The 23,390-nt window shown below is 36.7% G+C and overlaps 1 protein-coding gene, 2 long non-coding RNA genes and 1 pseudogene across 3 annotated transcripts; all 4 read left to right on the plus strand.

Annotated features, from left to right (window-relative positions):
- Window positions 1-8,693: 8,693 nt before the first annotated feature.
- On the plus strand, window positions 8,694-9,346 carry LOC149148761 (uncharacterized). The gene is made up of 2 exons (XM_089442271.1): window positions 8,694-9,020; window positions 9,114-9,346. Exons 1-2 carry the CDS (start codon window positions 8,834-8,836, stop codon window positions 9,344-9,346), a joined length of 420 nt encoding a protein of 139 aa, XP_089298397.1. The 5' UTR covers window positions 8,694-8,833.
- LOC149148762 (cytochrome P450 78A4 pseudogene) lies at window positions 9,228-10,705 on the plus strand (annotated as a pseudogene).
- A 1,642-nt stretch (window positions 10,706-12,347) lies between these two features.
- On the plus strand, window positions 12,348-13,772 carry LOC149148763 (uncharacterized). The gene is made up of 3 exons (XR_016262793.1): window positions 12,348-12,806; window positions 12,968-13,053; window positions 13,497-13,772. It is a non-coding gene; the product is annotated as an uncharacterized LOC149148763 (long non-coding RNA).
- Window positions 13,773-13,791: 19 nt separating this feature from the next.
- LOC149148764 (uncharacterized) lies at window positions 13,792-14,548 on the plus strand. The gene is made up of 2 exons (XR_016262794.1): window positions 13,792-13,897; window positions 14,134-14,548. It is a non-coding gene; the product is annotated as an uncharacterized LOC149148764 (long non-coding RNA).
- The last annotated feature ends 8,842 nt before the right edge of the window (window positions 14,549-23,390 follow it).

Here is a 23,390-nt window from a genome sequence, read left to right on the forward strand (position 1 = left end):
ATACCCAAATCCTAAAACAATAATGACAAATATATGTAAATTATATATATATATCCTTTAACTATTAACATGAATACATATGGTAACACATTTTATAAATTTCAAAAAAATAAGTTACGTAGTGAAATCGCCTATAATGTGTTACTTCCCTATATTCTTTTCTAATATAAAATTTGTCTTCGCATTACAAAGAGGTGGATTAATTGTTTGAGATCCACCCTCACGAGGATTTTCAGCTCACCTTTACCGGAACACAACATATGACACATTGTCATTCAAAACTTCAAGATGTATAACGGGAGTCTTAATGAATTCCATCCCGACATGTGTGAAGCAATTTAGTTCGGAGTAGTCTACCCAGGCAGAGGAATGGCTTCGCCGGCAAAACCTCTGGCTGCCGGCAATTCCTCCGCCCTCCGCGAGCTCTGCCCACCTCCGCTACCTCCGCATTAATGTCGAACTGACAAGTTCCTGACATACATTCGCCTCTTGCCGCACGGGAAGTTAATTCACTATGGAATTTGAATTCGAACACAACCCGCGGGCTACTCCCACCAATTCGACCCACCACGTAACCAGAGCATTCCGGAAAACTCACTCCATTTTCTTAAGAGGCCGTTCTGAACGAACACTGCCATTATTTTGGGAAGTTGTTGGTAAATTGCCTCCCAGATTGTCAATTTTTTTGGCAAGCACATTATGAGGGGCTGAATCTTGCATTGTTACGACTGCCTCTGCCACTTTCGATTTGGTTTTCATAGCTTCATATTTCTGAATATCATACAGAAGTTCCTTCTGAAGCTATTTGTCTACTATCAGTATTTCATCTATTTCACTCTTGTATTCTTTTAGAAGCGTACGTAATCAATCCATTAAACATCATGTCAAATGATTGTTCTTGCTCTCAAGCAACCTTTTGAGTTCTATGAAAATTGGGATAGCATTTTGGACCAAATTTTTCTTTGCAATCTGAGTTACAACTGGCCCTTTTGATGCCGCAAAAGCTGCTGCTCCACTTTCTTCTTCCAGCTCCATATTCTCAGCTACCCCAGTGGTTGTTCGATTGCTTTGAATGCGGATCTCCTTGCATGCCAGTATTTTGCAGTGCATCCTGCAATACACACGGTGAAGCGAAATCATCAAGGTCAAGCAAACCATCCGCTGTAGAAGCAAGTACTTCTGCACAGAGCTTGGCTGAAGTTGCTAATAGGTGCTCAGGTTGCATCTACTTTAATAAGGATACATAGATATGCATACGCTTTAAACAAACGGATACGATCCCACCAGCAATCACCAACAAGCCCCAAACGTTGAGCACGCAACTGATCCCTGGAGTGTAGAAACCATTACATAGAAAACGAAGTGAGTTTTCCATAATGCTCTGGTTACCTGGTGAGGTGTAGGGGATGCCGGGTTGAATTGGTGAGGGAGCAGCCAACGGGTTGTGTTCAAATTCAAATTCCATAGTGAATTAACTTCCCGTGCGGCAAGACGCGAATGTAGGGTAGGAACCTGTCAGTTCGACATTAATGTGGAGGGTGGCTGAGCTGGGCGGAGCTTGCCGAGGGCGGAGGAATTGCCTATAGCATAGCCAAGAGGTTTTAGGTTTTTCCGGACCGTGACCAAAACCCGACCATTCCTCCACCTGGGTAGACTACTCCATTTAGTTTTCTCAATGCTAAACGTGATCTCTATTTAATGATAAATATTAAATAGATGCATGGAATGGAGCCCAAGGTTATTTGGATGCTGTGACTAATTGAAAACCTAGTTATATAATGGAAATATACTAAATTATTGTTTATTGTTTGTGTGGGACAATTTTGATGAAAAAAATTAAAATCTGCATTGGTTTATTGTTTATCAATTGTAATTGGACAATTTTGATGAAAAAAGAGACCTGAGGAAAGCCTATACCACAGGTTTCTTAAGAGGGTTGGGTAGTGAACATACTTAGTTTTAAAGAAGTGCTTGGGTGATGTGCCTAATGTTTTGACTTTTGAAAATGAAGAAGAGTTACTTTCATGGCCCTTTATTTTTGGAATGATATTGTAGTTACTTTCGTGCCCCTTCCATGGCCTTTTGCTTTTGGAATGATATTTATATTGCCATATCTTACTAGAGAGTTAGGATACCAAAGGTAAATCCATTGGTGGTGGATTTGAGATGTCGCATAAGTGGAGAGTCGACATGGCGTAAACACCACCCAAAAAGAGGATACAAAACCTTTTAGACTAGTGCTTAAATGAGAAATCATTATAGTTTTTGTGAAGATGATGGAGTAAGATTCTACATCATGGTTTGAAGGAGTTTATTGAGTATATTGTGTTTAATTAAAAGGTAAAATAACTAATTGGAAATAATCTTAAATAAGATTATTTATTAATTGTTAAGGTTTTATATCTTGCTAAGCTGGATCTGTTTCTTCAACTTGCCCTGGCGATGAATCACACTGGTTGGTTCGAAACGCCTCGACAAATGATGTTTCATGTGATCTTCACCGAAAAATCTTTTGTAAAATATCACGTTTATTTAAAATGTGAAATATTTAATTAAAGAAAATTAATGTAAATAAGATTGTTGATTAGTTGGCTAAGGTCTTATGAATTGTAGGTTTTGCACCATTTTATATTGATTTATAGTTTGGTATTCGAGGTCATGTTCTTATAAGATTATGTAAAATTGAAATTATTCAATACATTTATGGTATCTTATTCTCTATAGTCATAAGGCTCCCTCTAAACTTTACATTGCTCGAGGTTTGTTTGATTTATTGATGTTAATCAAGATTGCCTTGGTGCAATTTCAAAGGCTAGGGTTAACAAGCGATAATCAACAAGGAAACTTTGTAGTCTAACATCGACTTCACTAAGTTTGCAAATAAATGGAGGTAGCAATCCCTTGAGAGGGAAATTTTGACTTGAGGCATAGGTTAAGTTAGTTTAGAGATCAACATATTCAATAACCTTTACATATTATTTAATGCATATCATGCATCAAAACAATTCATAGAAAGAAAAGGAAAACAATCCATAACCATTCCATTCATCCATATGTACAAAAATTCTAGTAAATTCCATATTCTTATTATACATTAAACATCAATGCATCAAAGATTCCATAATTTCTTATCTAGTCAATTTTCATATTGACTTGGTTAATTGGATTTATTCCTTGGTTTTCTTATATTTAATCTTGGTCAATTTTACTTTTCATTGGTCAAGTGGCTAGCCCATGAAATTTCAACTATGTTATTCAAAAACTATAGCTACTAATGATATGCACCAGGAAGACCTACCTAGAGCCTTGATGTGATTTTCTTCCAAGATTAAACATTTGAATGAAGCATATTAATTTTTTATGAGCAAACTAGTCCACATGTTGAATGTGCTCAAACTGTATCTGTTTATCTAACCTCTAACCTCTATTTTAGAAGGCTTGATAAATCTCGAGGGAATGGTGGAAATTGCAGGTTTCATGATAGTCCCTACATGTTCCATGAGTGTATCCAAGTTGTATGGATTTTTATCAAATCTATTTGCTTTAAAAGGCTTGATAAATATTTGAGGGAGTGGTTGAAATGTTCCATGAGTGTATACAAGTTGTATTGATTTTTATCTGATCTCTTTGATTTTAAAAATGTTTGATAAATATTCGAGGAAATGGGTGAAAGTGCAGTTTTGAGGGCAATCTTTCCTTGTTCCATGCTTGGTTAAGGTGTTTTAATTTAATATAAAAATATCGATGATTTATTATTTAAATGAGTCCATATGCACATACAATTTCTTGCAAATCAAAGCCACAAATTGTGCCTATAAAGTATATATTTATATTAGAATTTGAATTTAACAATTCTATTTTTCCAACTATTTGCAAATATTCAACAACTGCTTTTGTTTATTTGGGTAATTTGTTGACATTTGATCTGTGTTGATCTCTCTCCAATAATGGAATTTATTTAAATCGGTCCATATGAACATATAGTTTCTTGTAAATCAAAGCCATTAATTATGCTTATAAAGTACATATTTATATTGAAATTTGTTGACATTTGATTCGTGTCCATCTCTATCCAATAGTGGAATTACTTGAGGAGAATTTGTCTACATTTGATTCATGTTGATCTCTCTCGAAAAGTAGTTATATTAGTTGAATACAAATATCTCCCTATAAGAAATCACAGTAGATATACTAATTGGAAAATTTACGGGGACAATGAATTCGTGTTGGCCCCATTCAAAGTAGTAGTATTATATCTAGTCAAATAATACAAGTTCAGATTCCCTGTTAACTTTGAGAATTAGTTAAAAGCATCAAAATTTCTTAGATTCCATTTTAATTATTTAAAAGTGCGAGAGTTTTTAATAAAAAACAAGTAGCTAAGTCATATATATTACATGGAGATCCATCCTGATTTTTGTTATATTTATACAAATAAATTTATGTTAAATTTTGACTCTAGAGATAATGGATGAGTTTAATGTTTAAAATAGAAGGAAAATCTTGGATATTTTTGTCAACTCCCTTATATCTATGTTTATACTACTATAGTAATTAAGGTAAATATCTATATAAATGAGAGACTATAAAACATATTAAATATATTTAGGTTTTAGCATATAATTATTTTTTTCTACTTTTTACTTATAGTTTCTGAAATGTAGATTGGAGCTAATGCATGCCTCATCAATGAGGATATAAAACACATTGACATGTATTTTTATATACAAATAGTGTTTATAACTTTTATTTTTTTTGGAATGTACATTTTAGGTAATGCATATCCCATCAATGTTGAAGTCTAACCCACCTTGACCATCATGTTCATTGGTTTAAATGGAAAACTTATTGTATTAAGAGATTCAATGTTGTTATCAATAATGAAGCAAAAGCATTACAACTTATGAAATTAAGTAAAACCAACTTGTAACATATATTTATAATATTTCAAAATATTAACAAGCAATTTAAAGTAATATAAATAGTTTTCAAAAAAAGCTAGAGGTTGAGAAAGTATTAAAGTCCACCTTTACAAATCTCATCAAAATTTTCAAGGAAGTGTTTATCTTTAAATTCATTCAACAATTTTTAAGGTACCTTTACTTTTACATGGAGTGCTTTGAAAAGAAAATTACAACCAAGGAGCACGAGCTCATTAATTAATATATTTTTTGAATAATGTTCCATGTTAAAACTTTATTAGTTGAAAGTGAACTCATGAATATTTTTATTTGGACAAGCATTTGAATTTCCATTGTTTGTGGGTTGTTGATATCATAAATTAAAAGAGCTTTGGTATCCTAGTAAAGGTTCAAAGTCATTTCTAGGATTCAAAGACCAAATGTGTTCATCTTCATTATTCATATTTACCACGCTTGTAGTAGAGTATGGTAATTTGAGATTTTCAAGATCCTTGAGTTCAAAAGATTCATATTTTGACTTCAACTTGATGTTCTTATAATTTATCCAAAATCATATGATGCGGGTCACTACAATCTAGTGCATACACTGATCAAAAGAGAATGATACAAATGTTTGCTAATGTTTGAATCCGGGGAATGATGTAAATGGGTCGAATGAAACCCAAGAGAGCTATATCAATTGCGGAAAATCTTGAATCCCAAATAACACTGACATATACAAATAGGGTGTGAATAAATTCCAACCACTTAAGTACACAAATACTTCAAACCAAAGTGTTGCAAGTGCAAATACATATGGATGTTTAACCAAAATACCAAATCAAGGCTTTTGGTTAATAATTTCTAAGGATAGACATTGTTATCTTTATAGTGAATTCTTTAGCAACTACACTAAATAATAAAAAAGAGAGCTCTTCTCATGTCAATGATGCAATTCTTGAGACCCCCCTTTTTAACTAACGTCTAAAATTCTACTTACATCCTTTCGAAACATCTCGTGACACTTTCACTATCATCATGGAAGAGTAACAATTTAATGCTACTCTCATTTGGTGACACTTTCACTATCATCATGAAAGAGTAACAATTTAATGCTACTCTTTCCTATGTTATGCTACTCGTTCCTACGATTATGTCTTACTGTGTTTCCTTTGCAACATCTAGTGCAATTGCTAGTAAAATAAAATTAAAAAATCAATATTTTAGTATAGGTCTTTTAAGTAAATTAATTTATAGCACATCTTATTGTAATTAAGATAAACAAAATACAACTATTATGTGAAAAACTCTTTATATTTATAGTAATTTTTATATATTCTTTTCTAGATAGATTTATTATGTTAAAAAATATTGTGTTATGTATTTTTTTCATGGACATGTGCAGTGAATAAAGAATTATAGATTTTTGAAAGAAATCTAGGAAACTGGTGGAGTAGGAGGCAATAGGTGAAGTAGGAGTGACTAGAGATGACAGGGGTATGGTAATACTTATTTGTGCCCTAAAATGACCTAGCCATTAATAACAAAACATAGAACAAGATTTTTCAAATAGAAAACAAATAATTGGAATATATTGAGTTTAAGGATCTCATTTGTCTTTCATGAAAGAAGTACAAAGACATGTGGAGGAATATAAACACGGTTGGAGATAGCATGTTTAATCAATCAGTTAAAATAGATAGTGACCTAAGGTTAGAGTTGCTAACTTTTGGGATAGGGGTAAGGCTCTTAATTTAGCTACTTGAACTCCCAAAATTGATAAATCTTCAAAGAGATTATAAGAAAATACATCATCTTAAAAGATTATTAATGTATTTTTCATTTGGTGGAGCTGTGATATGATGAAAGATTGGGAAAATAGAACAATCATATTTGGAAAACATCCTCCTGTGGTGCTCAACCACTAATTAACAAATATAGTCTCAAAAATCTCATGTATATCATTTACCCACAACCTTCATATTAGCAAATATAGTATCCAAAATTTAATGTATATCATTTACACCTGGGCTTCACTCAATGAACCTATAACATATAGCCTACCTTCATCCCATACTAAAAAAATACCCCTAATTTGACTACATATTGGAAAATACCTTTAAAAATGACATTATTTAACTCCTATCAATATAAACCCAATACACCTCCGCAATTTAAAAACCCCCTACTTTCACTAGATATTGTAAGTATCTATTTTTTCATTAACATTTTTTATACCCCTTTATATACCAATCAATATAAAAACCCTTTACCCTTTCCCCATTATATTAAGTCAATTTTTCCTAAGTATATATCCCCAATATACGGCCAGATGACATGGTATTCGACCCCAATAAAATCCCTGTCACCATTTATCCATAGCCTAGAATGAACAATTGGTATGCATATGCAACCAATGAAATTCAGTTTGGAACTGAGTTTGATGGTATATAGATTGGGCAGGTTGGACTATACAAAAGTATTTTAGTGAGTTCACTGCTCACGCCACACACTGCCATCATCTGATCTTGAACACGAGGATGAATATGGAAAGGGATTAGTGACCACTTTGCAGATACCTGTATAGCTAAATATGGCTGTGATTTGTACCCTGCATCGAAGAGGAGGCACGGCCATACTCACCACCATGACCCTTCCAGCTTGAAGAGGCCTTAACGGGCTTAATAGTTTTGTATAGATACAGTGGAGCTAGGATAGAAGAATATTAGTCCAGACTCACAAGTCCGAGTACTGTTATGCAGTTTACTGTTTCAATGTTATGAGTAGTTTTTGTTAGCAACCGAAGTTGCGTTTTTATGTACGCTGTGTTATACTCTGATCAATCTTTCAATTGGTATCAGAGCATTGTGTGCTCTGCCTATTCTTTCAAGCTATACTTAGTTATCTGTTTTATTAGCGATGAATGTCAATTGAATTCTTTCAGCAGGTTAGCACACAATGAAAATGAGGTCACTGAATTTTCAGTAAAATTCAAAGATGTTTCGCAGTACCTTTAATTCAGGGAAATCCATACTGTTTCTTAACTTAAGAACAGACATGTTCAACCTCTGTTTTAGGTTGAATTTTGTGAACAAACACACTACGATGGTAAGACTAAAGCTAACTAAAATATACATACTTCGTTTTTTTTCTCCGAAACAGAATATCATCTACTTAAACAAATTTGCAAAATTTTACCATGAAAAGTGCAAAATAACTTTAATTTTAGCACTGTTGGCAGCTTGATATGTGCTTGAAGAAATTTAACCGCAAATAATCAAATTTGGGCGGCTCAAATTAAGCGATTAATCTATTTTTTATTCTCTTTAAACATTTGTCTTTTCAGAATTTCTCCAGAGGACAAAGTCTGTCAAGGACGGCTAAATTATTTGCGCTTTGAATGGGGTTCTAAGGTATTAGGAGATGTTATTTATTAGTCCCTGCCTGGGATTAATCGGTCTTTTGACCAAAAAGATTTGTGCACTATCAAAATTTAATGTTAGAAATTTATAACCAAAATTGTGAATTAGAGGTCTTATTGCACGCTTCACCTGGCCCTATGTTATTTCAGCAGGGACAAAATATTTTACCGTAAGTTTTATGTTCAGGGTGATGGGTGTGAATGTTGTTCTACGTGTCCTCCATGAGCGCCTTGCATGCAGCAAGTGCGAGATGTCCCTCGCTCGGGTTATCAATTTTCCGGTAAACACTTTGAAGGGAAAAACAGGGAAGGGTAAATATTTGGAGCTGAATGTCTGGTATGATGTATTCTTTCCCTGGTATGATGTATTCTTTCCCTTGCAAGCCGTTGACACTGGGACTGATCCGATTGTTCCTGTCCATCATGTGGTAGCCGAGGTTCCATCCATGGCAGCCTAGGATGTTCCGCGTAATGTGGTGAAGGGAAGCCCGTGTTCCATGACTTTCTTGGCATGAGCTTCCTCAGCAGCGAATCATGGGGTGCTACTGATACAGTTAGACATGAGGAGGCCTCCAGGAGCACAGGCGTCTTAGACGGAATCGACCATGGATCCTCCTCAGCGGGCAGCAGGCTTCTCTCAGGGCATCTCGGTTTAGCAGTAGCAGAAGCTGCTCCTTGTTCTTCAGATCCAGGATCAGGTTAATCTTTACTTCTCATCTTAGCGAGAGGTTTTCTTTTGGTTTCTTGTTTTTATCTGATTAAAGAATGTAAAATGATGGTGTATTTCGCAGAGAGGATGTCGTGTGGAAAGTGGGAAGGCATACATGGCGGCATGGGTGCTTTGGACAGCAACAGAGCGGTAGCAGGAGGGAAGAAGAGGGAAACTTCCACTTCGAGCCGTGGAAAGTGGGAAGGCATACATGGCGGCATGGGTGCTTTGGACAGCAACAGAGCGGTAGCAGGAGGGAAGAAGAGGGAAACTTCCACTTCGAGCCTTAGAGAGTCCTTGCAGGACACTTCATAGAGTTCGCGTGGAATTAAGGTAGCGGAAACCCTTATCTCTCAGCGCTACTAATGGCTAGGAACAGAGTTAGAGCTTTTGTTTATTTTACCTGTAATAGAAACTTTGCCAATCTAGAAACTGTCTTTGTGGTGTAAGTCCCCTTTAGAAACTGTCTTTGTGGTGTAAGTCCCCTTTGTTGATGTCGTAGCAACTCTGTAGCGCAGTACTAACATCAGCTTTTGTGACCCCAAGTTGATGCAATTGATCTTCTTTCACTCCAATACTAACATCACCTTTGGTGTTTCCAGGTTGATTCTATGGTATTTTCTCACTTTAGTACCAAAGGCCACTCCACTACTAAGATTACCTTGCCTTTGGTGTTTTCCAGGTTGATTCTATGGTATCCTCCTCACTTTAGTTTAGTACTAAAGACCACTCCACTACTAAGATTACCTTTTACGTTTGGTATTTGAAGGTTGATTCGATGGCATTTCCCGCATTATAGTACAAAAGACCCTTTTGTTGTTATGCTTCATGGCTTTCATTGGCTTGTGGTTATTATCTTTTATAATCTGTTTACAATTGTTATTATTACAGTGGTATATATTTATCATGGAATTTCATATCCTATTAACTGTTACTTAGGCCAGCCCTACGTGCAGGCTGTGGTAAAGGAGGCGCTGCGAATGCATCCGCCTGGACCGCTCCTATCATGGGCACGTCTCTCCACTGAAGATGTGAACATGGGCGATGGAATGTGTGTCCCGGCGGGCACGACTGCCATGGTGAATATGTGGTCGATTACTCACGACCCCAGCATTTGGGAATCACCTCAAGAGTTCCGTCCGGAGAGGTTTGTAGTGTCGGAAGGTGGGGAAGACGTGGATGTAAGGGGTAATGATCTGAGGCTTGCGCCTTTTGGTGCTGGTCGTCGTGTGTGCCCGGGGAAGGCTCTGGGCCTTGCCACTGTTAACCTCTGGGTGGCTAAGCTCCTCCATCATTTTCAATGGCTTCCTCATGCTGAACATCCAGTTGATTTGTCCGAGGTTCTTAAGCTGTCCTGCGAAATGGCTCATCCTCTTCGTTCTGTTCCCATCATACGGGTGCCAGCTTTCACTAGCTAATTAAATCCTCCCCCGTTACCTGCTAATTGCGGTACCTCCTGTTCTGTTTCTGTTTGTCAGTATTACTAGGCAATATATATGATGCCGTCTCCCATTATGTATTTCGATTGCAGCAGGGCAGTATTACTAGGCACTATATATGCGTCGATGCCGTCTCCCATTATGCATTTCGATTGCATGAGCACGCACTATCATGCAATGCCGTTCAATCTTTAGCTCTCCGGTTATATGTATCTCGATTATAAGTGGTACTTTTTCTGACCCATCGTCGTCATATGAGACTCTGTGTCTCTGTTTGGTTATTGCGATCGATAGAACGAACGATGGATGGTCGTTTTGAGTTTGAATAATGGTGAGCTGAACTTTAAGTTTTTGACCATAAAGATGAGTGGCCACGGATATGTTTGCATTGTTTGTTTCTAATGGATGGATTTTTTGAACTCTTTCTTTCTTTTAAACAGTCAGTCAACAATTTTATTTGTTAAAGCATAAATTACATTACATGGTGCAATTTTATTTGTTAAACCATATATATATATATATCACGTAAATTACATGGTGTATTGCTGTATCAGCAGAGGCAGATGTCGTGCATAAATCACATTACATGGTGCAATTTTATTTGTTAAACCATACATATATATGTATATATCACGTAAATTACAAGGTGTATTGCTGTATCAGCAACGGCAGATGTCCTCACACCATTGTCAATGGTTTTGAAAACGATTTCTACACAATTAGGTGAGACTTACCAGCAGTTCAAGTTTGATATTTAACCTCATCATTTGAATTAGAAAGTTACTTACACCAACGAAGATCTTTGTTCCTTTATTTCTTTATGTAACTGCACGTTCAGAAATCTCTGCCCAACATTTCGTACGGCGATAAGCCACTTACGAGCTCGGTCGGAGGCGACCTCGATCTGTCCGAACAATGCGCACCCATTTTTCTTTTTAAGCTATCAATTTGCAAATATTAGTCAAGTTAAAATTGCAGCTACCCCGTTTCAAAGAAAGTTTATGCTTTTCAAAACCATGGAAAATGCAAACACTTTGAATCAGATTGACCTGTATGTAGAACGCTTTTTAAAACCATGGAAAATGCAAACACTTTGAATCAGTTTGATCTGAACATTAAGCTTCAGTCTATGGATGTGAGCATTTTGTGGCATTACTTTTATTGGATTTTAATTTTATTCATACAGTGGATTGATTCTTATTTTTGGTTAGTGAAGTGTACAATTAAATTACATCGTACATTACAATTTTGTCCACGTGCTTGCTTTAACAACATATTTTTGTGTCGTTGATTTTTTGTTTTTGTTATTTATTTAACAACATATTTTGTGCGGCTGATTCTTTAATTTTTGTTATTTATTTAACAACATATTTTTTTGGGTTATTCAAGTATACACATTGTACATCACATTCTTGACTAAGATGCTTTTCAAAAAAAATTGCAGTCACAATATTAATACTTATACTTATTTAACAACTCCCCTAACATTTAAACACAAAGGCTCTACACCTGTTTGGACCTGGGCTGTTTACATGGACCAATAGCCCACTAAATCTCAACCACTAAATCACAACACTCGTATTGTTATGAATAAATATACTGCAACATGGTTATTTTATAAATGTGGCATTGGTTAACTAACAGGGTTCCATTCTTTATGTCATCCGCCCCGTTTTAAAGGAACAAGGCCCAAGTGTAAGTCTTGCACTGTTTTGTTAGAATAGTTAACTCACTTGAATAATATGATGAAAAAAAAAAGGAAAAAGAAAATACCACCACCATCCACCTTTTTCTATTTTCTGTGACTTGTGCAATTCCTTCTAGATTGCTTTCTGTTTCCCTTATTGTTCGTTACTTGAAAATCCCTGCTAGATGTCAAGGTTTGAGTCCAAAGATGATAGAAGAGGAAGGCACCATGATGATGATGTTCATCTGGGCATGCAGCCACCGAGGCCAACAACCACATGCCAAACATCAAAGAGGCCATCAATGGGTGCAAATGCTGATTTTATGGCTTCAAAGAAATGGGAACGCTCTGCCTTTATGAATTCAGGATCAGCTGTATATAGTCCTTCACGTCTCACTCATCTTGGAAGCTATCAGAACAAGACCTCTGCAAATTTGTCGAGGGAAAATACGGTAGTGCCTGCTCTCGTTTCTCAGACCCCAGCAGATGAAGGTTCTTGAACAGGTCTTAAAGGTTCCAGTTTGGCAAACCTCATGAACAATGGTCCAAGTGCACCATCTGCCAGAAACACAAGTGGGCAAAGTCTTTCTGCCGGTAGTTCAAAATTCTTGCTTGGGAATGGTGTTCAAGAATCCAGCATTCCAGCTAGGTAAGTGCATAATGGTAATTTAGACAACTTAATGTGCATATAGGGGGATGGTAAACATTGGAGATTTTCTCTACAGAAGTTAAGCTTGATAAGATTTAGCTTAGATCATGGCAATATATTTAACTGTGGCTGCATCTTGACTGCTTGTTTCATTTTTTGAGCCCAAAATGTAACATCAGCTAGTCGCCAGTTGACAATATTCTATGCTGGGCAAGCTCATGTTTTTGATGATATCCATCCTACAAAGGTAAGCAAGCTATGTTGATTAGTACTTTTTATTTTTGATTCTTCAGGTTTGTTTCCAAAGAACTAGGCCTTAACATCTTTTCGTTATCCATACTTTGTTTGGTCATGTTTGTTGCATCTTTCTAATTTGATACCGTTTTTGTTAGCCTCGGAAAAAATCTTATAAACCTCTTTGCTAGGCTTATGTTTTAAGCTACTTATTGGGGGTGTCTGTGTGGAAGGCGAACTGTCCAACATCTGCCATGATGCACAAAAATGGCATAAATTATGTGGATTTTGCAGTGAAACCACTGCTGTTTAGAAGTGCATGTTTGTTTAAGAGAGTACCGTAATTAAGTTAGAGCCACATTGCATGTACCTTTGGATCATATCTAGATATGAACAAAATCACTCTCAATTGTGAAATGCTACAACACTAATAAAATGCCTTGTGCTTGTCTATAGGTCACAGAAACAGTTTGAAGGGAAACAGTTTAAAGGGAAAAACAGGGAACCAGAAATATTTGGAGCTGAATGTCTGGTATTATGTATTCTTCCCTTGCAAACCGTTGATACTGGGACTGATCTGATTGTTCCTGCCCTCATGTGGTAGCCGAGGTTCCATCCATGGCAGCCTAGGATGTTCCGTGTAGGTGAGGAGGATTAGAAGCTACTGCTTTTTGTTCGTCGCGAAGGGCAATCACTAAGAAGAAAAGCTCCATACCTTGTCGACGGTCTGGGATGAGACTAAGGGCAATCACTAAGAAGAAAAGCTCCATACCTTGTCGACGGTCTGGGATGAGACTAATTGAACCGCCTCGGGGGACCTTAACCCGGTAGGCATCAAGTTCTGTTGTTAATTCCAGGTATGGTCTTTGCCTCTCCATGAGCGGACACACTACCTTCTTTTCAGTTAAAGTCTTCGGTAGTTGTGTTGACGGTGACTGCAGTACATTGACACCCTTTTCTACCTGCAGACCAACACGGTACATAAGCAAGAGGGGCTTTTCATTTACAAAATTAACTCTAGCAAATGTTTTTTTAGTTGCATGCCTAGAACAAACTAATTGATTCCACGAGTGTGGTGAATATTTTTCTGCAGGTAAATTTCCTCACTGGTTCTTAGGTGAGTTTTCTAATATTCTCGAGGGCTTCTCATGCTTATACAAAGTGCTTGTTTCCTCCAGGTGCTACTTTTGCCCTGTTTTCAGTAGTCCCAGCAATTTAGAGTTTAATAACTTATTCGAGGGTTGTTCAGACTTGCAAATTTCCATGATATCTCATTGTTGCTTTATGTCAGGACCTATGACGCTTCAAGTCGATTGATAGTATTGGATTGCGTCTCGAAGCGATTTCTTTACACTCAGTTATGCAAAATCTCTGTTATTCTTAGTGTATAATTGAATATCTAGACAGTTGACATGTATACTTATTATCCAAGAGGTTTTTCGACCATTTTACTTCTATATTGATTGTAAAGTTTATATGTATATGACAGCTCCTTTGATTTTTTTTAATGCAATGTTCACTATTGTTTCGACATGTTTTTAAAAGGAGTTTTTTACATCATTGCCTTCTCTATATCATTTTCTGTATGTACTCAATAGTTCTTTTCTTGGCTACGATTTTGACTCTTATCTGATTATGCAAAAGTCTGATGAGTGTGCAAGTGTGAATACAGAAGCAAACCTTTTCAGTAAGTTTGGAATAGAATCCTATGAAAATCCATTTTTCCCATAATTCAATCTACTTTCTGCACTGTAATGGCATGTATTCCTCACTCCATAGGATAATATCCAGCACCAGGCCTGCTTATAAATTTCACTTGTAGCAAGTTATTTGCTTCTTTCAATTTACTGAAGAGAAGAGTTTGGAATAACTGGATCATTTCATTGACCCCTGAGAAAGTGAATTGAACTTTCAGTCGCACAATTCCTTCAACCATGCGTGGATATTAGATATGGTTGGGTATGCATATACTATATAGGCATGCTTCTGAGGTGGGCAATGATTGTCTTGGAGCATCCTTCCCTTAGGTATCATTTAAACATGTCTCTAATGAAATGTGAGGGGACCAAATCACTCTATTAGAAATAAAACCCTGTTTGACATGGGGTTCAGGCAAAGTGGCCTTTCTTCATCCAGATAAGACTGAAGCACAAATCAGAAAAGGGCTTCATTTGTGCTTGACGGCAGGGACTACCGGCTGCATGCAGCACTTGTTTAATAAAGTTCTTAACCAATTCCTTGCACCATTTAAAATATTTTTTTCTTAAATCATTGTAGTTTTAGTTATTTTATTTTAATATGGCAAAAATTACATATGGCTGGTTGGGTAAGGATAAAAAAATAAAATTTCAAGAATTGACCTAAACATGGTCCAGTATTAAAAAAAAATGCCTAGCGATAAAAAACATTTTTTCTTAATCTGCAATTCAGGCATCATAAATATTAACGCATCTATTCTAACAAATGGAACTAGGGTCAAAGCCAATTTCTCATTTTACATATTTTAAACCCTGACATCCACATAACCTCGGTAGCAATTCTTTTGCTAATTCAACCTTGTCATTTAACTAATTTCAAACAATAACAATAATGAATTTCAAACCCTAGCAATAACGATTTTAAAGACAGCTAATTACTCAAAAAGTCCAAACCTAGAGAAATCTGTTTCACTACATTAGTGAATGGCTCTTTCTACAATTCTAATTTTAGGGCTTTTTCCTTGCTATCGTCATGGCTCTTTTGGATGAACATGATATATATTATTCTTAGAACGAATAAAGTCTACTAATAACATTTTTGTTTATTTTTTTGTCAAAGTTCTGGAGGTTTGTTGTTACTCCAAAAACTGCAAGTGTTGGTAAATGTTACAAACCAGTAGCTAGAATCATGATCCAGATTCTATAGAGGTGTGGTGATTTTTTTCAACACCCCCTCTCAAATCCAACTCTGGGAATGGACCCTAGTCCAAGCTTTGATACCATGTGAAGGTTTGTTGTTACAACAAAACCAGCAGGTGTTGGTAAACTTTACAAACCAGTAACTAGGATCCCCAGGGTGGAAATTACGGATTTTATAGAGGTGCCATGATTCTTCCAACAAAAGTAGGCCAGTCACAGTGATTGTCTGTCCACACTCTGTTAGAATTTTGTTTCTTTTGTTTCTTTGCAAAATAGATTTAGAGTGAATATGACTTAATAATGGAAAACAAATTTTTAGAAATTGTTGGGAGTTTTGTTTTTTGTTTTTGGCAAAATAGATTTACATTGAATATGACTTAATAATGCAGAACAATACTTTACATAGACATATTATGTTTTACAATGAATGTGAAGAAACATATATCGTCCCTTCCTTCCTAATGAGAAAAAAAAAAAAAAAAACATAAAATCAAAATAAAAATGTTGAAAGAAGATAGTCTGTTTCTTCATGTTGAAAAAAAAAACCATAAAATCAAAATAGCAGTACAGATTTAAAACAACAATGGACCTAAAACATCTAGATCCGTTTCATAATCTGGATTAAGGCAAACAAGACAACATCTAGATCCGTTTCATAATCTGGATTAAGGCAAACAAGACAGAATGTTGATGCGAACGAATAACATACTCATGATATAAACGATTTCCAAAGAAAAAATTTAGGCCGCCGCAAAAGAGACGTTGACGTTCCTCGCTTTATGTTTGTCTAGGGCCAAGTCCAACAAAATTATCCCAACCTCACCAAGCAAGAACATAAACGCCGAGCCCTTGCTGTGTGCTCCTCTGATGCCAGATGGCAGATGCACTACCGGTGGCTCATGGCAAAATAGAAGCAGCAAATCAACATCAGAAGAGAATGAGAATGAATATACACAACTACAAGACTCTTCCTCCTCTTCTTCTGTGTGCGCAGTTACGAGAGCAGAGGCGTTTAAGGTAAAGCCACAGGCACATGAGGAGCACAATGGAGAGATGAAGCAGATGAGCGCTAGTCACTACAGAGGAGTCAGGCGGCGGCCGTGGGGTAAATTCGCAGCGGAAATTAGGGACCCCGCCAAGAAGGGGGCATAATTTGGCTGGCCAGTTTCGACACCGCGGAAGAAGCCTTCAGAATTTGCGGGGCGAGGGCTCTCGTTAATTTTCTCCTCACCATAGCTCCCAGTTCAGAAAATGGTTCGGCCGCATGTCACAAGGTGCAGAGGAGAAAAAGAAGGGAAGAGGAATTTGTGACAGAAAATGTGATCGAAAGAGGGAACGACGTCAGAGATTATTTTGGTGTGAGATGGACTTTAGAATGCTGGAATTGAGTACAAGGATTTAAGCGAAAATTGTCTTTCCCTCGGTCATTAGGGTTTTTCATCCGAGTCCAAGGTATTAGTTGTTCCATTTTTTAGGTTTGGTTAGATGAAACGATGTTTCCCAAATAATGAATCCTTCACTAAAACATGCATAGATAGACAAATTTCATGCAATACTAAAACATGAATAGATAGACAAATTTCATGCAATAATGTACACCAGAATTTAATTAAGTTTTGATTTAAAATTATCCCAAAAAAAAATGCATTTCCATCATTAAAAATGATCTAAAATAATGTATCTAGTTAACCTTTTATTCTACTTATATAAATGAGCTTTTTTATCCTTCTCATAATGGGTTGAAATCATATTGTGAAATAAATATTATTCCATATAAATTAAAAAAGTTTTGTGAAATAAATACTATCTCATACAAATTGAAAAAGTTCATCTTTTTGAAGTATGACATATTTTTCATTTATTTAGTTAGTATGGTTTAAGGTTATTTTTTTATTTAATGAAGAGTTTCAAAACCCTATTGAAATTCTCGTGAAAATCTTATTAGAATTTTGATCATAGCAAAATTAAACTATATCGGATGTTATGACTTCCATTAAAATTTTGAAGAAATTAATTGACACTACCACTTTCACTTAATATTGGATAAACCAATATCACCTAACTTCCACTAAAATATTTTACAAATCAATCTTTGGCTATTTTTCGTTTCAAATAAATGTTATTATGTACCTAAGTTAGCATTTAAGTGTTTGGTTTCCATGGTAGTGGTTTAAGCTTACATACATGTTAGTTGACCCTAATAATATTATCTTTGAACAAGTTCGTAAATCGATTCAATTCATCTCATTTTTATGTTAATAATTCAATACCTAAATATTGGTGGTGAGTTTTATAATCTTCATGAACCTAATATGTATTGCATGTGGCTTAATTTTAACCTTATCCTTGAGGGTTATTTGAACAAACTATTATGTCTAAAGAAAAAACCTAGGTCTCCCTTTGGTGAACCCTATGGAAGTCGATGGTAAGTCCATAGAGAGTCCTTTATGTATGATCATTAATGATTTGGGGATATGCTTGTAAATAGAATATTAATATACTTGAGAGTTTAGAACTCATGGTGTTTCCATTCTAGATGAGTTAAAACCCTAAAACATGTGTTCTAGTTTTGTCCCTTGGCCAAATCTACAAGGTCCTCGGAAAAGTATTTGTGTTTCTAGTGACCCTTACCGATATTAGATGGAGTGAAATCTTGTTAGGAAAACATCCTCCTTGGGCAACAAAGTTTCATTCCTCCTAGGTTGTTGTTCATGTTGTAGTGTTTGTCTTTTTGTGAAAGATACACAATGAAATCTTATTTTATAATAAATAATCTTCATAAACTTTCTAGTGGTGTGATAGCACATTGATTTGTATGAACCTACTATTACATATTATAATGAAAGTGTAACGAATATAGATAAAGGGGGGCATTTATGGAAACTATTATAATTATAGGCTGTTGTCCCTTGCAACATGAGTAAGGAACCCCTTCGCCCTTTCACCACCTAGTCAAACTATTCTTAATGTGGTGATAATAGGTAATGTCACATGATCAATGGAAATATTTGTTAAAGGAGGGGACACAAACACAACTACCCTCCTTCGGTGACTAACAACAAATTCTTGATATTATGTCGAACATTTTTTAGGCATTGAAGACTCCCAAGGCATGATCCTTTGGTTACTTTTTGAGTCTAATCGAAGGGGTAAGGCACAAAATTGAGTTGGCGTGTTACTGTAAGACATACATCTAACAACTAGTGGATTAAGTTGTTTTAGGAATAATCCAAGTAATTATTTGGAACCCCAATTATACAAGGAGCAACATCATTAACATGTATATCACTTACTATTGGAAAAATAAGATATAAGGTAGCATTGTCAAACAATAAGAAATTGGTTGATATAGATATTATTAATATAATTGATGGAGAAGGAGAATAATAGGGTCATTACCTAAAATCCTTCTAACTCCATTGTTGATAGTGTCAAACATTGCAAACTATTCCTATGTACCATAGAACTCATAATCCAAAATGGATATCATATATTTTGTTATATATCTTGGTACTTTCTAAGTGGAAAAATTGGAGGACTTGGCTTGTAGGGCCCACTTTAGAGTCACGTTCCACATTAGTGATTTTGGGTCTTTTATATTTGATTGGGAGCCCATTTTTCTTGCATAGTTCCATCCCTTCAATGTTACTCTATACACTTGAAGCTTTCCAACTGTGTGAAAATGATTAACCTCAAATGAAGTTTGTATGTGAAAGTTACACCTCTCAGAAGTTGACCTACCTTATTGACCACCATGGCACTGAGTGGATGCCATGCAAACCCCCAATTACTCACACATGTGCCAGTGTTCCAAAATAGAAACACTAACTAAGGGTTAAAGAATGGAAAAATGCTAACCTTGATGTTGAATGACTACAAGTTGTGTTATACTAGGTTATTAGGAAAGGAGGAGACTCCATTCTTTTGGAATTATTATTAGTCCATAATTGAACATAGCATCAAAGAATGGGATATCGAGCATAAAAAAGGAGGTAGAATATTTTTGTAGTAATCTTTCATGCCACTATGTCCATGCCCACTCCATAGTGAGTGCCCCTCTCTTTGTACTTATATTTCATAATTGAAAAAGAGAGACTAGAGCATATGCCTCACCTTCTAGCCAGGATTTCTCTTGTATTAAGTTTCCTAGGCCATATATTCTATTAATTCCCTCTTAATTGCGAATAATAGATCTCAAATCAATTTATCTTAAACCATGGCAAGGCATTCGAGGGCATCCCAATGTATGCCAAGAATTGGCAAGTGCCACCAAGTCCTAAGATCCAATCTATGCTAGGGATTTATAGGGCATGCTATGGAGTGGATAGGGCACGTGAGGGAGTAAGAAGGTGTTCCAGATACTGTCAATGCATGTTAGGGATTGTTAGGGAGTGTTACGGCAACCCAATAGAGAACTAGGTCAAAATGCATAGAAATGAAATAATAGGAGTGTGTTCTAGGGAGTCTCAATGAGTTCCAAGTGTGTCAAGGATTGAGTGTCCTAAAAGAAGTTCAAAATAGGAATGGCAAGAGGATAGTTTATGGTTGCAACAAGGATGTAGACAGAGCATTTTTGGACAAAGGGAGACTTTGCGTTGGGCACAATATTGTTTTGTCAACGACTTGGTTGGGTTTTCAAGTCGTAAAAAACATAAGGATATCTATAAGGGCATGATATCTAGGGAGTGTGAAGGCATGCTAGGGAATCCCAGGAAGTGTTAACACATGCTATACAGTTCAAAGGCATGTTATACATGCCAATAAATGTCAACTACTAAGGCATGCCAAGATGTGCTAGGGTGTGCCAATGTGTTCTAGGGAGTGTTAGGGAGTGCCAGAGAAACATAAGGGAGTAGTAGGTCAAAATGAATGGAAATGAACAAATAAGAGTGTGTGATAGGAAGTGTTATTGAGTTCCAGGTGTGGTAAGGAGGGAGTGACAAGGTATGCTAGGTAGTACGAAAGAATGCTAGAGCTCCAGGGAAACATGCCAAGATGTGCGAGGTGCTAGGGTGTGTTAATTCATGCTAGGGAGTGTTATGGAGTACCATAGAAACACAGGGGAGAACTAGTTCAAACTCCATGGAAATGAATGAATAAGAGTGTGTGATAAGGAGTGTCAGTGGGTTCTAGGTGTGATAAGGAGGGAGTGACAAGGTTTTACGCTAGGCAGTGCCAAGACACGGCCGAGTGCCATGGTGTGTTAGGGATTTCTAGGGTATGCTAGGGAGAGCCAAAGCATGCTAAGGAATGCAACATATTCTAACACATGCCACATGGTTCCAAGGGATTGTTAGACATGCTAGGTGTTATGGCATGTCAAGATGTAAACTGCGTTGCTTAGTTGTTTTATGGCCACAGTTGGATGTGAGCCTTGACTTGGTAACTTGTTAAGTGGGATGAGTTTAGATTGGACATGAGTATCCTAAGATGAATTATAGGCAATTCTTAGGTGAAAAAGGCATAGTCTAGTTGTAGTAATGATAACTTGGTCAATCTATTATAGTCGAGGAAGGACTTGGTTGGGCTCCCAAGTCCCAAAAAAGGTAAGCCTAGTTGTGAGGACATCATAGCTAAGGAGTGTCAGGGCATGCTACCGAATGAAAAGCCATGCTAACACATGCCAAACAGTGTCAATGCATATTGGGGAGTGATAGAGAATGCCAGGGCATCACAAAGGAGAACTAGATCAAAATGCATGGAAATGAACAAATAAGCATGTGTGCCAAGGAGTATCAACGAGTTCTAGGTGTCCCAAGAACAAAGTGTGTTAGGAGAAGTTCATAATAGGACTTGCAAGAGGCAATCCTATGCTTACGAGAAGGGGCTAGAGAAAGAAATTTCAAACAAAGGGAGACTTTGGGTTGGGCAGAACATTGTTTTTCCAATGACTTCGTTAGGTTCCCAATCCACAAAAACTATAAGTCTATCTACAAGGAAATGACAATTACAGAGTGCGAAGGTGTGCCATGGAATGCCATAAAGTACTAGAACATGCTAGAATGTTCCAAGGCTTGTTAGGAATTCCAACACATGCCAAGTGCTAAGGCACACCAAGATGAGCCAGGTGCTAGGGAGTGGCACCAAGGCATGTTAGGGAGCGTTGGGGCCAAGAACTAGAGAAACATATAGGGGCATTATTTTCGAATGAATGGAAATGAATGAATATGAGTGTGTGATAGGGATTGTTAGTGAGTTCCAGATGTGCTAAGGATGGATGAAAAGGCATTCTAGATAGTTACAAGGCATGTCAGACTACTAGGGAAGCATGCCAAAATGTGCCAAGTGCCAAGGCGTGCTAATACATGCTAAGGAGTGTTAGGGAGTGCCACAGAAATACAATGGAGCACTACGTAAAAATGCATGGAAATTAATAAGAAGGTGTGTGAGGCAGGGAGTGTCAGTGAGTTCTAGATGTGTTAAGGAGGCAATGACAAGGTATGGTAGGTAGTGCCAACGAATTCTAGAGTGTGAGGGCATCATGCCAAGATGTGCCAGGTTCCAGGGTGTGTTAATGTGTGTTAGGGAGTGTTAGGGAGTGCCATGGAAACACAAGGGAGAACTAGTTCCAGATGCAAGGAAATGCAGAGATAAGAGTGTGTGATAATGAGTGGCAATGAGTTTCACGTGTGCTAAGGACAGAGGGACAAGGTTATATGCTAGGTTGTGCCAAGTCATGCTAGAGTGCCAGTGCATGCCAAGGAGTGGTAGGGTGTGCTAGGGAGTTCCAAAGTATGCCAAGGAATGCAAGAGGTTTTAACATGTGCCACATAGTGCCAAGGGATTGTTAGATGTGTAAGGTGTTATTGCATGTCATGATGTAAATTATGTTGCTTAGATATTTTATGGCCACGGTTGGACATGAGGCTTGACTTGGTAACTTGTAAATTGTTAAGTGGGATAAGTTAAAATTGGACATGTGTAGCCTAAGATGAGTTATAGTCAGTTATTAGGTGAACAAGGCATAGTCTAGTTGTAGTAACCATAAATTGGTCAAGCTATTATAGTCAAGGTAAGACTTGGTTAGTTTCCCAAGTCCCAAAGAAAGTAAGGGTAGTTATGAGGGCATGATAGTTAAGGAGTGATAGGGCGTGCTAAGGAATGAAAAAATGTGTTGAAACATGTCAGACATTGTCAATGGATGTTGAATATTGTTTGGAAGTGTCAGGACATCACAAGGGATAACTAGGTAAAAATGCATGGAAATTAAAAAATAAGAGTGTGTGCCAAGGAGTTTCAACGAATTCTAAGTGTGTCAAGGACAAGGTGTGTTAGGAGAAGATCGTAATAGGACTTGTAGGAGGAAAGTCTATAGTTACTTTAAGGGTCTAGAAAAATTATTTTTAGACAAAGCGAGACTTTGGGTTGGGAACAACATTATTTTTCCAATGACTTGGTTGGGTTCCCAAGTCACAAAAAAAGTAATCCTATCTATGAGGGCATGACAATTAGG

Source organism: Pinus tabuliformis, chromosome 9, assembly GCF_031772625.1.
Source record: "Pinus tabuliformis cultivar Carrire ecotype Pingquan chromosome 9, CPIR1, whole genome shotgun sequence".
In the NCBI taxonomy this organism is placed as follows: Eukaryota; Viridiplantae; Streptophyta; class Pinopsida; order Pinales; family Pinaceae; genus Pinus; species Pinus tabuliformis.

Excerpts from the sequence above, each read along its gene's own strand:
- LOC149148761 (XM_089442271.1), top strand. The coding sequence starts at position 8,834 with ATGAGCTTCCTCAGCAGCGAATCATGGGGTGCTACTGATACAGTTAGA. Across the intron at positions 9,021-9,113 it reads TTCTTCAGATCCAGGATCAG|AGAGGATGTCGTGTGGAAAG; the intron begins GTTAATCTTTAC and ends TGTATTTCGCAG.